General features: G+C 44.2%; 1 protein-coding gene across 4 annotated transcripts in view; it reads right to left on the reverse strand.

Annotated features, from left to right (window-relative positions):
* The window catches only part of Gas8 (growth arrest specific 8), a 27,087-nt gene extending 12,821 nt beyond the window's left edge, over positions 1-14,266 (reverse strand). The window contains exons 1-7 of one of the 4 annotated variants that reach the window (XM_008842130.1): positions 14,179-14,266; positions 12,283-12,369; positions 7,051-7,248; positions 5,284-5,490; positions 2,984-3,038; positions 1,783-1,988; positions 590-757 (exon numbers count right to left, since the gene is read on the reverse strand). In XM_008842130.1, the coding sequence (XP_008840352.1) occupies positions 590-757; positions 1,783-1,988; positions 2,984-3,038; positions 5,284-5,490; positions 7,051-7,248; positions 12,283-12,369; positions 14,179-14,181 (924 nt within the window). In that variant the 5' untranslated portion in view covers positions 14,182-14,266. Of the gene's footprint in view, positions 1-589; positions 758-1,782; positions 1,989-2,983; positions 3,039-5,283; positions 5,491-7,050; positions 7,281-9,608; positions 10,269-12,282; positions 12,371-14,178 lie in introns of those variants that run through there. The other 3 variants (XM_029567848.1, XM_029567849.1, XM_029567847.1) reach the window with 3 other exon arrangements.
* Positions 14,267-16,301: the final 2,035 nt, after the last annotated feature.

Here is a 16,301-nt window from a genome sequence, read left to right on the forward strand (position 1 = left end):
ATAAAATATATATTTTTATAAAAAGTCAAAAGAAGGGGCTAGAGAGATGGCTCAGCAGTTAAGAACACTGGTTGTTCTTGCAGAAGACCTGGGTTTGAATCCCAGCGCCCACATGGCAGCTAATAACTGTCCATAATTCCAGTCCCAGGGGATTCAACAGCCTCTTCTGACCTCCGCGGGCATTGCACGACATGGGTGCACTGACCTACATGCAGGTACCACACGCATACACATAAAATAAAAAATTAAAAAAAAAAAAAAGCTGGGCATGGTGGTGCACACCTTTAATTCCAGCACTGGGGAGGCAGAGGCAGAGGCAGGCGGATCTCTGTGAGTTCCAGGCCAGCCTCGTCTACATATTGAGTTCCAGGACAGCTGGGGCTACAGGGAGACCCTGTTTCAAAAAGATCGGAAAAAAAAAAAAAGTCAAAAGAAAGAGAGGGTTCGGCATCACCATGTCTTCCATTCTGCCCTAAGGATAAGCCCTGCTCACATGGGGCCTCACGAGACATCCCCTCCAATATGCCTTCTCTCCTGGACCCATCAGGGTATGTATCAAGAAGGGAGAAGAATTCAATAAGAAACTTACAACCAGGATTTGCTTGTCCCTTTCATAGTTTCCAAGTCTCCTTTGCATCTCGTTCATCTCATCCCTTGCTTTTTGCAGAGGGTCTGCCAGGCACCTGTTCTGCAAAGACACCTCTGCCATCTCCCTCTCCAGATGCTTTTCTTTCTTCCGCATGTCCTCCACCTGTTCCTGTGATCACAGTGCAGATGCAGCAGGGACTTAGCCTAGAGAGCACTGGCTAAATGGCATTTATTTATTTATTATGTATCTGTGTTTGTGTGTAGTATATGTATTTGAGTGAGGGTGCCCATGCCACAGCACACATGTAGAGGTAAGAGGACAACTTTAGGGAGTCAGGTCTCTCCTTCCAGCATGGGTTCTAGGATTCAAATTCAGATCATCTGGTTTGCATGGAAAACCCTTTTACCTACTGAGACATCTTGCCAGCACCTTTTCTCTGGTGTTTGTTTGTTTTTGAAACAAAGTCTCATTATATAAATCAGGCTGGTTTGGAACTTGAGATCCTCCTATCTTTACCTCCTAAGTACTGGGATTACAGGTTTGCGCCACCATATCTAGCTCTGGATGCCCTAATTAAAAACAGATCCTGCTAGTCGCATGATGAGGACCCAGTCTTGTTTTACATATTAACAGTATTTTTGCAATACTGACCTATCCTGAATTATATAATATAAATCCTGGCTGGGCATAGTGGCGCACGTCTTTAATCCCAGCACTTGGGAGGCAGAGGCAGGCGGATCTCTGTGAGTTCAAGGCTAGCCTGGTCTACATAGTGGGTTCCAGGACAGCTGGGGCTACAGGGAGACCCTGTCTCAAAAAGAAAAAAAAGAATATAAATCCCATGCAGACTGAGAGGTTACATTTTGCTTAGACCTAAGGCCATTCTCTACTGTGAAAACCCAGTCAGTGTCAGCACTTAGAGATGATGACAACTGCCAACTCTGGCCACATTTCAGCCAATATGTGATGTCTACCGTAGCTCTGATTAGGCACATACATGGCAGAACACCTTTTAAGTTATTCCCTCCCCTACATTATAGTTAGGGAAATATCAAGATGATTTTCAGTTACACTGTGGCTACCTTACATTACTTATGAATTTCAAGTGAGGATAACAGACGGATACTGTCCACCATTCATATAGAAAGGAGTGTTGGGTCTGGTAGGGTTGAAGGCTGGATCTGGATTAGTACCTTAAGGGAACTGATGAGAGCCAGGTTGTTGAGGGTAATGTCATTGTAGTAGTTCTTGATATCAGTGAAAGCCTCCTCATGACGCTGCATCAGCAGATTGATCTGGCCATTCTTCCTCTCCTCCACTTCATGGATCTCAGTCTTTCTCCGCAGGTCAAGCTCATCTCTCAGCATCTTCATTTTCTTATCATACTTGGCCTCAATTTCTGAAAGGCAGCAGCATATTTAGCAGCTTAGAAGAACAGGTACCTTGAGCTACAAGAAAAGATGGAACATATAATGCCGGTGGCACACACCTTTAATCCCAGGGGAGGCAAAGGCAGGCAAATCTCTGTGAGATAGAGACCAGCCTGGCTTACATAATGAGCTCTAGGCCAGCTAGGGCTACAGGGAGACTCAAAAAATAAAAAAAATAAAAAAAATTTAACCCAGCACAGAACTGTGGAAATGAACAGCAGGTCCCAATCTTAGTTGAGGAATTACTGGCAGCTGATTACTGCTGGGTGAGAAATAATTGATATTCTTGAAGGGAGAGACTCTAGATAGGCTGACTAAACTCCAGTGGATGAACTTGCACTAAGCACTGAGGGACGTCTGGGGACACTAGCTTTACATAGGCCTTAACACAAGTAACAGAATGTATAAGCTCCAGTGGGGGGCGGGGTGCTATGGGAGGGTGCCAAAGGGGAAGGGGGTATAAAGATGATTTTCTATATGAAATACACAAAAATTCAAAAAAAAAATTTTTTTAAGATGGAACCTATAAGCAGTGCCCAAGAATACCCACCAGGTCAGAATAGAGGCTGCAAAGACAACACTGCCAAAGAGTCAGATGAGTTTTTGAGGGAGCTTTTCCTACTAGTGTTCACAGGTGACATATTCAGCACCTAGGCCACTGTCACCTTTCCTCTGCCCATGACAATCAATGTTTGCACTTGGTCTCCCAAAACTAATGCAGTGAGCAATAACTACAGTCAGTGTAGCCATATAGCAATAGACTACAGGGCTTGGTTACTAAACCAAATAGACCTCTGACAATGGAGGCTTTTCAAACCACAAGCCAAAGAGAAAACTACATTCTGTTAACTGCTTATTTTAGACAGGAATGAGTTTATATGGTTTACATGCCCTGAGTTACCAAGCTCTGATGGGACAGGGGTTCCTGACACCAACCTACATGGTATATATTTGAGAAACTGACCTCGAACTTGTCTTTCAAAGTCACTCCGCATCTTGGTGAGCTCCTCAGCATGTTTCTGCACAGGTGAGAAGATGTTACTAGAAAGCCAGAGAGAGAGAGGCCCATATCCCTTAGGCCAAGCCTATTCCCCACCCCCTGGGAAAATTCAGTTCAGTAAACCCTATGCTGCTGCTTACTGGATTCTGCCCAGAATAACACGGCTTTGGTAACCTCCACATTTCATAACTCACTTCCCTCAATGAGATCACCTTTGAACCTGAGCGACAGTAAGATATGAGAACTGAACATGGCTTAGTTTCTTCACCTAGCTTTCCCATAGCCAGAAAGCAGTAACCACATCTACACAGAGCAATGGGCTCCCTCAAGGAGACTTACAAATCTCCTGCTAGCTGGTCTCACTATTGCTTAGAACAACATTCAAACATTTCAATAAGCAATTACAGACAGGTGTAGTGGTGCATGCCTTTAATCCCAGCATTCAGGAGGCAAAAGCCCATGTATCTCGGTGAGTTCAAGATCAGTCTGGTCTACATACAAGCTTCAGGCCAGCCAGGGCTACACAGTGAGACCCTGCCTAAAAATATATATATTAAAATTTTGGATAAAAAATTTGCTTATTAGCTGGGCATGGTGGTACACGCCTTTAATCCCAGCACTTGGGAGGCAGAGGCAGGTGGATCTCTGTGAGTTCAAGGCCAGCCTGGTCTACATAGTGAGTTCCAGGCCAGCTGGGACTACAGGAAGACCCTGTCTCAAAAAAAAGAACAACAAAAAAAATTTGCTTATTTATTTGTTAGACACTTTGGATCACATAACATCCTTGAATTAACAAGGACAACCTCCTATCTCTGAGATATCTTAAATGAGTACTCTGTGCGTCTCAGCAAAGATCAGATAATTCCAGGGGGTCTAAACACCTGCACACTCTGATGCCTTCTACAACACCACTGAGTTTTGTCCAGCATCCCTTGAGGCTGGATGGTTTTCAGATATGAGGCAAACGGATCTCAACTAGGAAGAACCTGTGTGATGGTTAGAGACAATTGTCAATTTGACAGAATCTAGAACCACCTGGGAGTTGGGCCTCTGGGCATGCTGTGAAGATTATCTTGATTTGTTAACTGAGATAAGAAGACTCACCCACTGTGGGTGGCACCATTCCCTTACTAAGAGCCTGTACTGTATAAGTGGACAAAGGGAACTGAACATGAGCATGTATTCATCACTCTGCTTTCTGATAGTAAATGCAATGTGACCAGCTGCTTCAAGTTCCTGCTGCCTTGATATCCCTGCCATGATGGACTGTACACTTGAACTGTGAGCCAGAATAAACCCTTACTTTTGTTAGGTATTTTATTACCACAACAGGAAGTGAGACAACCTGTGAAGCTAAACTGAGACACATCTTTCCTATCCCAAATTTTCAAAAGGTCCTGAATGACCCCAAGTCAAAGCCCAGTTCTCACAGTGGCTTCCAGGCAAAGAAACTCTGACCCATCCCATCAACCTCCTTATTTCTTGCTCCTCTAGACTTAGACTTTCTCAGTGGCCATCTCTTCTCCTAGGCTAGTTTCCCTCAGGCAGGCCACCTATGTCCTTCCAGCCTTTGCCCAAAGGTTACTTTTTAAATGAGGCATTGAGAAACATTTGAGGCATTTCTGCAAACTCCTCCCCAACTCTTTCCAGTTCCCCAAACCATCCTATTTTGTTCTTTCTACTGACTTCATCTCCATAGGCTACACATTGCATGCACTTGACAGTTACTTTCTCTTCTACCTCTTGTTATCTTTCTCCTTTCAAGACCCTCAGCCCTACTTGGGCAGGCATTTGTTAGCGAGCAGGTCACGGCTAGCACAGTAAGTGACTCTTTCTCCAGTCTTCACCTGGAAACTGCAGCGTCCCTAAGAAAGAATTAATCCCAGCCTCAAATATAATAAACCCTCACAACGTGATACTAGCCCTCATATCATGGCCTTGTCCTTCACCAAACCCCGCCCACTCTCACCAAAAAAGATAACTAGCCCAGGTGTCGTGGTGCACATTTTTAAAGAACTAGTTCATACCAGGCATGGTGGTACATGCCTTTAATTTCAGCACTTGGGAGGCAGAGGCAGACGGATCTCCATGAGACTGAGGTGAGCCTGGTTTACATAATGAGTTCTAGGCCAGCTGGGGCTACAGGGAGACCCTGTCTCAAAAAGACCAAAAAACAAAAAAAAAACAACAAAAAGAACTACTTAAACAATACTACATTCAATGTCTCCACATTCCATCAACCACAGTTACCTTCTTGTACCTACCAGCCGCAGGTTCTTTATCACCACCTCATTGGCCAGCTCCTGCTCCTTCAGCTCCACCTTCAATGTCCGCATATCCTTACGCAATGTACTCTCCTGTGTGCGGTGCTCCTTCTGGGCCAGCTTCATGACTACAGTACCCTCAGCCTTCACCTCTGCCAGGTTGTTCTGGTGCTCATACAGTAAGTGCTTCACTTTCTGCTTGTACACCTGCAAGGGGGTGGGGGGTTCCACCTATTCATCTGAAGCACCAAGTAGGACACCAAGATTGCCAGGTGGGGTTCATGCCCAGCTCACATGGAACTAAGTGGAGAGTCGGTCTGCAGAGAGATTGGCTTGCTCATACTCCTGCCATGTCACAGAGGCTATGGTCAAACACTCAGGACCTGTAGGGCCTCTTCTGCTCTGGAAAGATGGAACTGCTTTCCCTTGGCCTCTTCAAAGACTGTTCAGAGGTTCTAGCAGGGGAACACAGTCATTCATATACCCTCCAGGAGTATATAACCTTTTGATATTGTGACAGGACATTGTACTCTATAAAGTTCATATGCCAGAACTGCTCGATCAAATTATTTTTAAAAACTGCCCAAAAAAAACCTCATGTTTTTTGTTTGTTTGGCGATAAAGTCTCATATAGCCTAGGATGATCTCAAACTCCTTACGTAGCTCAAGCTGGCCTTGAATGCCTGATCCTCCTGCCTCCACCTAGGATTACAGGCATGTACCACCACACCCAGCTCTATAATGTTTTAAATAAGTTTGCAACTTTTTTTAAATTTTATTATTTTTGTTTTATGTGTATGCATGTATTGCCTGCATGCAGGTAAGCGTACCCGTGTCATACAATGCCCATATAGGACAGAAGAGGCTGTCAGATGCCCTGGAACTGGAGTTACGAACAGTTGTTAGCTGCCATGTGGGTGCTAGGATTCGAACCCGGGTCTTCTGCAAGAACAGTGTTCTTAACCACTGAGCCATCTCTCCAGGCCCCAATAAGTTTGCAATTTTATGTTCACTTGCATTCATAGCTATATTTGATCCCATGTAGTCTACACACTACAGGTTGGCACACCTGCACCTAGTTCGTACAACAGTCCTCCTCTATCAGGGTCAGTAGTCCTCTTGAACCTAGCAGGCAGCTTCAGAAGGGACACAAATGGAGCCAGCTGAATTAGCAGAATCGACCCTGGTGATCAATGGGGTAACAGGTGTTAACAACCTGATTACTGTCATACTCTTCCTCAGCCTCTTTTACTTATTTATTTTTTTATATGAATGAGTGTTTGGCTTGCATATATGTCAGTGCACCTGTGTCATGCAAATACCAGCAGAGGCCAGAAGAGGGTGTTGGATCCCCTGGAACTGGAGTTATGGATGGTTGCTAGCTGCCATGTGGGTGTGGGAACCAAACCTAAGTCCTCTGGAGGAGCAGCCAATGCTCTTAACCACTGAGCCATCTCTCCAGCCCCCAAAACACTGATTTTCCATTTTTTTTTTTTGAGACAGGGTCTCCCTGTAGCCCCAGCTGTCCTAGAACTCACTATGTTGACCAGGCTGGCCTAGATCTTACAGAGATCCACCTGCTTTTGCCTCCCAAGTGCTAGGATTAAAGGCATGCACCTCAGTCTCTATTAGAAAAATTATCAGGTTTCTATCCCAAAAAGCACAAGCAAAGGACTATGCCTCCAAAGAGGAGGAGGAAATGTCTCCACCCCAACCTGTTCCTTTGCTGCTGCACCATGTAGGCACAGCCAGGCCAGCTCCACTCACCTTGATCTCCACCTGGTGTCTCTCCTCTGCCTCCTCCATCTCTCGGTCTTTGTTTCGCAGCTCAGCCTTCTTCTCCTCCAGCTGCCTCCTCGTGATCTCCCAGAAGGTGTGGATTTTGTCACGCTCCAGTTGGAAGTAGTTGCGCTCCTCACGCTCTCGGTCCAGCTCCTCCCGAATGCGGCTGACATGTTCCTCAACCTGACTAGGCACAGGGCATCAAGTGAGGCATCCTGCAGGGGCCCATCCACCACCAGGGCATGTGAGCAAAGAGAGGCAGAGAAGAAGGAAGGACCTTTTTACCAAAAGTTAAAATACAATGCAGGAAGGCTCCAGAAACAGGATATACTCAATAAATAGAAAAATTCTCTCAAATTTGGTCAATAATTACATAACAATTATCTTTTCATCAACTCCTGAATTCTCTTTTTTGTTTTATTTTAGTTTTGGTCTTTTTGAGACAGGGTCTCCCTGCAGCACCAACTGGCCTGTAACTTACTATGTAGACCAGGTTGGCCTTGAACCCACAGTGATCCACCTGCCTTTGCCTCCCAAGTGCTGGGAACAAAGACTTGCACCATCACACCCAGCCTAACTCCTGAATTCTTTTAAGAAACTTCTGAAAAGAAACACAAGCATCTTTTTGCTAAAAGAAAGCATTACTATTATTAGTAACTGCAAAAAATTAAAAAGGATTCACAATTTTAAACAGGAAAGTGGCTGAAAATTAGAATATTTCAATTGCAAAAAATATTCTATGGTACAAAAAATAGATATGAAAATTATATAGCACCATGTAAACATCTCCACAAAAGGTTAAATAGAAAAGAAAAAGAGCACTGAAAATATTTAATGTTAAACAAAAATTATACAAAACCAGTAGACTCCTAACATTCAACAGACTTTGGTCTGAAGCCAATTATAAATCTGCAAATAGGTTAAAGAAAAAAGTAGGACAAGCTTCCAGTCTTCTTGGGCTCTCACTTCCCTTGAGAATTAGTTATCTTTGGGCACAGCCCCAGGACACTTACTGTAAAGTGTCGGAAAAAATGACAGGTGTCTTCACATCATGAACCTTTAGTGTCACTCAAATAGTCACAAACAGGATTCTAATTCTGTTTGACTCACATGGTATCAGAGTTTACTATCCTTTGATATTTGGATTTCTTATAAATATCGAAATTCTCATTATCTCTTGAAAAATCAGAAAACAAAAAACAATGGAGTTCAGTATCTATAGGGAAACCACCCTGTAAACTGACTGCAACTGTCATCCCAGCCCTATCCTCCTGCTGGACCCCTGAGGCTTCTAAGACTTTGTTTAAAACATATAGTAATGAAGGCCAGACCCTGCTCTGCAGATTGTATATGTACTGGGACCACTACAACATTAAGGTTCAATCTCCACAGATGAGAAACAAAGAGGGCACAAGCAGCAGCAAGTTGAGGCAACGTGAAATTCAGTATATTCTCCATCCATCACCTGAGTCAAAGCAGAAACTAGATCCCTACTATATCTCTTCTTAAACTGCTAATGGTTTCCCTGCACATAAAATAAAGCACTCATCACTGCCATGCAATGGCATATAGAAGGCCAGTGATGCAGGTGGTAAAAGAAATTACCCAGAGTACAAAAACACATAGAATTTACTGAAATACACTGCAAGAGAGCAGCAGACAAGTTCCCAGAGAGGAGTTCACATGTTCACATGGCTAAAAGCAGATGGAAATCCTTTTTTTTTCCTGGTCTTTTTGAGACAGGGTCTCCCTGTAGCCCCAGCTGTCCTGGAACTCACTATGTAGACCAGGCTGGCCTTGAAAGCACAGAGATCCACCTGCCGGAAATATTTTACAGTAGTGGAGGGGAAAGTTCCTCAGTCTTATCTCCCTGGCCATTTATGTGGGATGCATATCTAGATACACTGGGAGGGATCTTTCTGTCTTGTTACTTAGTACATTTCACAACACAATTGTTTTCTTTGTTTTCTATAATTTTTGTTAAACATTAAATATTTTCAGTGGTCTTTCTCCTTTGAATTTACCTTTTGTGGAGATGTTTATAGGCTGCTATATAATTTTTTTTAAATGGGAAACTGAAGTTTATTTATCATATATACAGGTCATGTCTGACACTGAGAAACTGAAAAGGCTATTTACATAAAATATAGATTAACGCGGGGCATGGTGGTGCACACCTTTAATGCCAGCACTTGGGAGGCAGAGGCAGGCAGATCTCTGTGAGTTCAAGGCCAGCCTGGTCTACACAGTGAGTTCCAGGACAGCTGGGGCTACAGGGAGACCCTGTCTCAAAAAGATCGAAAAAAAAAAAAGACAGATAGATAGATGATAGATAGATAGATGATAGACAGACAGATAGATAGATAAATAGATGATACATTAAAAATACATACAATCTGTATTTTAATAGGATAATAGCATCCTAGGAGTCAAACAGAAGCTTGATCCCAGCATTTGCATCATGTGGTTAATTCACTCTGACACCAAAAGCGAGTGAAAGGCACCTCGGCAGTGTGCTTCTCAGGGGTCAAACACTAATGTACCTCACATGCACGACTTTGCACCCCTAGAGGAAGACACAATCTCTTCAGCACATGTCCCAGAATCTGAGCCTTCCACTTCAGAATCCTCAAGGGTGTCCTCTTCAGAACCAAATTCCTGACTATCTGGTGACTCCAAACTATCCAGAAGTTCATTAGACAGCCTCTCGGTGACCTTGTACTGTACATGTTCTGCCACTTCTGACAACTCCCAGTTCTCCTTTTTCAGGTGGGTGATTTCACTGTCCTCTGTTCAATTTCTTTATGAAGCTTCTCATTTTCTTTAAGCGCTTCATAGAGAGCCTTCCTCTATTTTTCTGCCACTTCTCTCCAGTATTGAGAGGATAGATTTTCTTTCTTCATAAGATCAGCTGCTTCCTGGGTGACTCCTTCAACATTTTCACTAGACTCTGGGCCAGAGCTGCAAGTCTTGGATGTTAACCGGCCATTCCAATGTTTGCTTTCGGACAAGCCTTTCAGTAACTCATTTTCTCTGCCAACGAGGGACCCATCTGCAGAAGGCTGAATCATTTTCAGAGTTCTTCTTGAGACAGAGCTGTTCTTCATGTTCTGTGGAATTCCTTCTTGTTTTGGCTTCAAACTGAGCTCGCAGCAGGCCGAGCCAGACTGAATGACTCGAACCTTCAGCCTGCACCTGCTGACCTGCGGATGCAGCCTATAAGTTTCATATCTATTTTTATGTCATATAATATTTTATACATTTGTAATATTCTAATTTCCAACCACTTTCCTGTTTAAAATTGTGGATCCTTTCCTTTTTAATTTTTTTGCAGCTCTTAAACCTGATCAGCAGCTTAAGGTGCCATGAGTCATTAGGAATTAAGCCTCCAGATGCCTGAAGAGCCAAAACAAGTCACTAGGGGTCAGGCTCCAAATAGCCACAGCCTGATTATTAAAGTACGGGGATTTTGTTTTATTTTTGGCCTTTGTCTCTAAAATCACCACTATTCAGACACTTGCCCAACTCCAACTCACAGAACTCTTTCAATCTTCTTCATATTATTTTAAACTATTAAAGTGGTAAGCCTTATTAACACTGTCACACAACTCCAGAACCCTCAAGTCCTATGTCAACACCTCACAAGGCAGTCATCATCAACACAGAACCAAAAGGATCTACCATGCTTGCCACATGTTGTAGTTTTCAGGACCCTTGTAAGTTCTAGAATTATATTCTCTAGTCCTTTACATCAAAATAGGTAAGTAGCTTCAAATAATTCCTACAAAGACATCACCGCCCTGGGTTCAATTCCCAGCACTACCAAAAAATATAATAAAGATATCTCAGGGCCAGGGGTATAGTTCAGTGGTAGAACATGTGCCTTAATAAAAAAGGAAAGAAGGAAGGGAGGAAGGGAAGAAGGGAGAGAGGGAGGGAGGGAAGGCAGAGGGAAGGAGGGAGGGAGGGAGAAGGAGAGAAAGAGAGGGAAGGGGAGAGGGAGGGAGAGGGAGGGAAAGGGAGAGGGAAGGAAGGAAGGAAGGAAGGAAGGAAGGAAGGCAGACAGACAACCTCCCCCCAAACTACAAACAGGCAGTAAGAAAGAGGTAGCCCTGACAGGGTGACTCCTTGTTGGAACTTGTGTCAAAACAAAACAGTAAGCCAGGCATGGTTGCACACGCCTTTAATCCCAGTACTTGGGAAGCAGAGGCAGATGGATCTCTGTAAACCAGCCTGGTCTACATAGCGAGTTGGGGCTACAGGGAGACCCTGTCTCAAAAGATTAAAAGAAAAAAAAAAAAAAAAAAACAACCAGTGAGGAGCCAGTAAGATGGCTCAGCAGGTAAAGGCACTTGCTGCTATACCTGATCACCTGAGTTCAACCCCAGAAGCCACATGGTAGAAGGAAAGAACCAACTCCCACAAGTTGTCCTCTGTCTTCCACATGGTGTACACACACATATACACACAAATACATAATAAATAAAATGTAAAAAATAATCATTTTAAAAACAATGAATGATTAATCAGACTGAGACAAAATAATTTTAGGTAAATCATGTTCCTTTTAAAAACTTTCACTATAATGGCAAAGAAAGAATTATGTATTTTTAAAATCTTTCCTTTTCTTTACTGGCAAAGAAAGAATTATGTATTACTATAATATCTACTCTGTGAGCATCAGGTACATAAAAAGGTAAAAATGAAAGAGAATACATGAAGTTAAAAATAGCTAGTATATAGGGTGGGGGGACCATGATTCCTATGACCCTATTAGAAAATTTCTTAATATAGTTGTAGTGCATTTTTAAAAAATGCATAATGTATTGAGGCTGGAGAGGTGGCACAGTGGTAAAGAGCACTGGTTGCTCCTGCAGAGGAGCCAGATTTGGCTCCCAGCACCCACATGGTAGTTAACAACTGTCTGAACTCCAGTTCCAGGGGATCTGACACTCTCTTCTGTCCTCCGCTGGCACAGCATGCACATGGTGCACTTACATACATGTGGGCAAAACACTCATCCACATAAAAATACATAAATTAAAAAAATGTAGTATATAATGTGGAGGTGATAGAAACTACAGAACATGAGATAGGCATATCGTGGCTTGGACAGACAGAGAGGAGATGTACAGTAGGGCAGTGGTGAGTTTCACCCAAGACATCTGCAATAGTGCCCATCCCACTCTGGGACCAGACAACAGAGACTATGCTCACCTGCTCCTTGGTCATGTTCTTTGGCGCGAGCCCATCAACAACGGGGATGCCTTTGGCTTTGCCTTTCTTCCCTTTCTTTTTGGGTGCCTTTGTTTGAAGAAGAGATGACTGAGTAAGTAAGGGCCACTCTCTAATGGCTTCCTTTCTTGACTTGACTCTGATTTGCTCCCATGGGCATATGGGGAAGGAGCATCTGTTTAGAACCTCTAGCCCTACACACACACACACACACACACACACACACACACACACACACACACACACCGTTAACACATTTGGAGAAGCACAAATGAGAAATCTTCCTCTTCAGAAAAGAACACTCTCTTTCTAAAATTAAAGAAGAAACCTACTACAAACCCATTCACCCCCGGACATAAGACAAAGATTTCTTTGGTGTCAATGAAAAACTTACTTGGGCTCAAAAAGGTCACCCCCAATGCCACACTGCAGAATTCTGGCTATAATGCATCATAACCACCACAGAAACACATGCAAGAAATTAATCAATACATGCAGAGAATTGCTCAACAGCCTTTTAGCTGAGATCAAATATCTGTTCTTATCTGTTTAAAGGTAGGGAGAACTGAGTTTCAGAGCAATGACTAGATGTGATAATCTGAGGCTTCCTTTCTTCAAAATACAAAACTCTTTCAGAGAACCTTGGTCAGGAAAGACTAGCTGAGCATGATGGCATGTGCTTTAATCCTAGCACTCAGGAGGCAGAGACAGAGGCAGGTGGCTCTCTGTGAGATCAAGGCCAGCCTGGTTTACATAGCTCCAGGTCAGCTAGAGCCACAGGGAGACCCTGTCTCAAAAAGACCAAAAAAAAAAAAGAAAAAAAAGAAAACAACAACAACAACAAACAAACAAAAAAGACTGCAAACAACACACACTGTGAGTGCTCCATAAATGGGTTACTGGGAGGCCCGGCGTAGTGATGCACACCTTTAAGCCCAGTACTCGGGAGGCAGAGGCAGGTGGATCTCTGTGAGTTCGAGGCCAGCCTGGTCTACAGAGCAAGTTCCAGGCCAGCTGGGGCTACAGGGAGACCCTGTCTCAAAAATACAAAAAAAGAAAAGAAAAGAAAAGAAAAGGGGGTGTGTGTGTTACTGGATGTAACGGTTCATGGGCCCACACTTTGACAAGATCATAAAGGCCTTGAGGGAAGATTCAACATCAAGCTCCCAGGCAGGAGTTCTCCCACAGGAAGATGCCATCACTACAGCTGACGATGAACCATCTCTTCTTGGTGCACCTGCCTAGAAACTGCATTACTGACAACTGCTATAACCTAAATGGGAGGTGCCTCGCAAGACCTGAGGAGACAGGAAGATTCTGCCTTGTTCTTCTCAGAAGGGGTCTGAGGTCCCTGCACCCCAAGGCGGTGCTCTGGGCACCCCATGGCACGCGACTCTCTGACTAGACAAGAGATTCCTCCAACCACCGTAGTATGCCCTAGATTCTCAATTCCAGACAAAGGTTCTGGAGTTTCTCCCGGTACTAACTCTCTGCTCCCTGTGGGCTCTTAAGTGCCTCAGGACCCCAAGTGGTGAAATCCTAAATCCCAAGGATCTGACAGACGCAGGGTCTCTGTTTTGGACACCTTGCACACCAGGCTCTCGGTCTGCCAATTTCTAAGACCACCCCAGTGACCACAGGGTCCTGCAGAGCCAAACCTTAGTTCGAGTGTATGCAGTCCCCGGCATCCTGTCTTCCCCCACTGAGACCCCACGGAAGCGCCAAGCTTCCAGGAATCCAGAGCTGCAGGCCGCTCACCCCCGGCCTCCCAGTCCCCGGGATCTGTCCTGCCACGCATCTCTGTGCGAAGGGCCCCCTGTCCCGCCCCAGGTTCCCTGCGCACTCGAGACCCAGCGCACCCAGCCGCCCACTCCTCACCATGCTGCCAGCGGTCTGAGTCACTGCGGCCCAGGGATAAACGAGGCGGCCTGCAGAGGTTGCGCGGTCTCCAGGCAACCAGGACGAGATCCCGCCCTAGGTCTCAAATCCTCGCGAGTCTCCGTCTGCTGAGAGGGACATCTGGGAGTGCGTCCTTAACAACACGCCAGGGGAAGATGGGAGCTAGAAGTAGCAACTGCAGGGATTTGCCTTAAGTGTATTGTTTATTGTTGGTCTCCCCTTCTAGAACTTAAGTTCCAGAAGAGACGATCCTTCTGTGTTTCAGCACCTACATGGCAAGTGCTCCGGAAGGAGTAGTTGAAGGAAAGAATGGCTGAATGATCAATCTGCTACCCGAGGTCAGAGACAATCCCCCAAATTGGATTCAGATGTGCATTAAGAAGCCTGCTTATGTCCCTCTCGGAAAGCCACCTGCTGCTCTGATGAGACTGAAAATGCATTGTTGGTCTTCAGAAAGGCTCAGAAAAGAAAAAAAGAAAAAGGCTGAACATGGTGACTCAATCTTGTATATCCCAGCACTTGGGAGGCTGAAATGGAGATTGCCATGAGCTGGAAGCTAGGCAGGGCTAGTGAGTTCCAAGCCAGCCAGAGTTACATAGCAAGACCCAGTCTCCAAAAACAGCCAAGAAAACAAAATGGTCTTGCAGGACTGGGACTGGGGCTGTAGTTCAGTAGCAGAGTATTTGCATAACCATGACAAGCATCCTATGTTCACTCCCCAGAAGCGGGGATGGGGTGGGGTGGGGTTAGGGTGTGTGTGTGTGTGTGTGTGTGTGTGTGTGTGTGTGTGTGTTATGATCCTGCAGCAAGTCATTCTTCCGTGTCAATTTTTGGGATGAAGATTCCAGAACCACAGATGAACTTGGGCATCCAGCCGTTCCCATGCAGTCAGAAAAGCTAAGCTTGCTCAGTATTGGGGATCTGAGAGTCATAGCAATGAGTTCCTCTTGTTTACCCACCCGACATACATACATACATACATACATACATACATACATACGCACGCACGCACACACAGGTTCTTGGAAAAGAATAGCCAATGGAAGAACAGCTCTTATTTGGTGTACACAGGGCTCTAACAGTGGCCTATTTATCATAAACCCCAACATGACTGTGCCAGACTGCTTGCCTGACAGTGAACTCCAAAGGTGAGCATAGAGGGGTTAGGAGTCTCCCAAAGGAAGTTTGGCAGGACAGACTCGTAGCATGAGAGAGTAAGTAATTATTTATCACTTAGCCACAACACACTATGTGCTTCATGTTGATTGGCTTTTTATTAATCTGGTGGGGGGCTCCATGTTGCCTGGTTTTCTCACCAAATGGTGGTCTGTTTGTTTAAATAAATGCATTAACAATAACCCCATTCATCAAAAAGGGCAATAATAGGAAAATTAGTTCAGGATAGGCTAGACAGGACATTCATTTGCCACAAACCAGTAGCACAGTTTGACTCATCACTATGAGATTACAGAGATGAACAGTTTAAGGAGCACAGGCTGAAGATTCCCTAGTCTCCCAACAAGACCCACTCTTTTGGGCTTTTTTCATGTTGAATTTGAGTTATGATATCAGATAAGAGCCTTTTTTCATATGTACAACTTAAGAAAGTTTAAGTCAGCATCAAGCTGTGCTGCTCAGGAGCCCAGACAAATGGTATTAGAGTTTTCTGCAAAATCCCAGAGCAAACATTAATACCCACAAACCAATTGCCTAATGTGTCAGTGTTTGGCTCCTCTTAGAGCTATGTCCAGGTATACTACTTCAGGCCACTTATATCAGTTAGCTGAAGACTTGACTGTTGCGGTAACAAGACTAGCCTTTGTTTTAGAAGTAAATGTAGAAATATTTGAAAATTAAAAGGTTTCGTGAAATTTCTTTCATGCCAGCTGTGGTGGCTCACACCTTTAATCCCTCTTCTCAGGAAGCAGAGGCAGGTGGATCTCTATGAGTTCAAGGCTAGCCTTGTCTATATATCAGGTTCCAGGTAAGCTACAGCTATAGGGAGACCCTGTCTCAAAAAAGACCAATAATAATAATAATAATAATAATAATAAATTTGTATATTTCAAATAACAATAATAAAATAAAAGCATTAGAAGCTG

This window comes from Nannospalax galili, unplaced genomic scaffold (assembly GCF_000622305.1).
Source record: "Nannospalax galili isolate Female #2095 unplaced genomic scaffold, S.galili_v1.0 scaffold2660, whole genome shotgun sequence".
NCBI classification, from domain to species: domain Eukaryota; kingdom Metazoa; phylum Chordata; class Mammalia; order Rodentia; family Spalacidae; genus Nannospalax; species Nannospalax galili.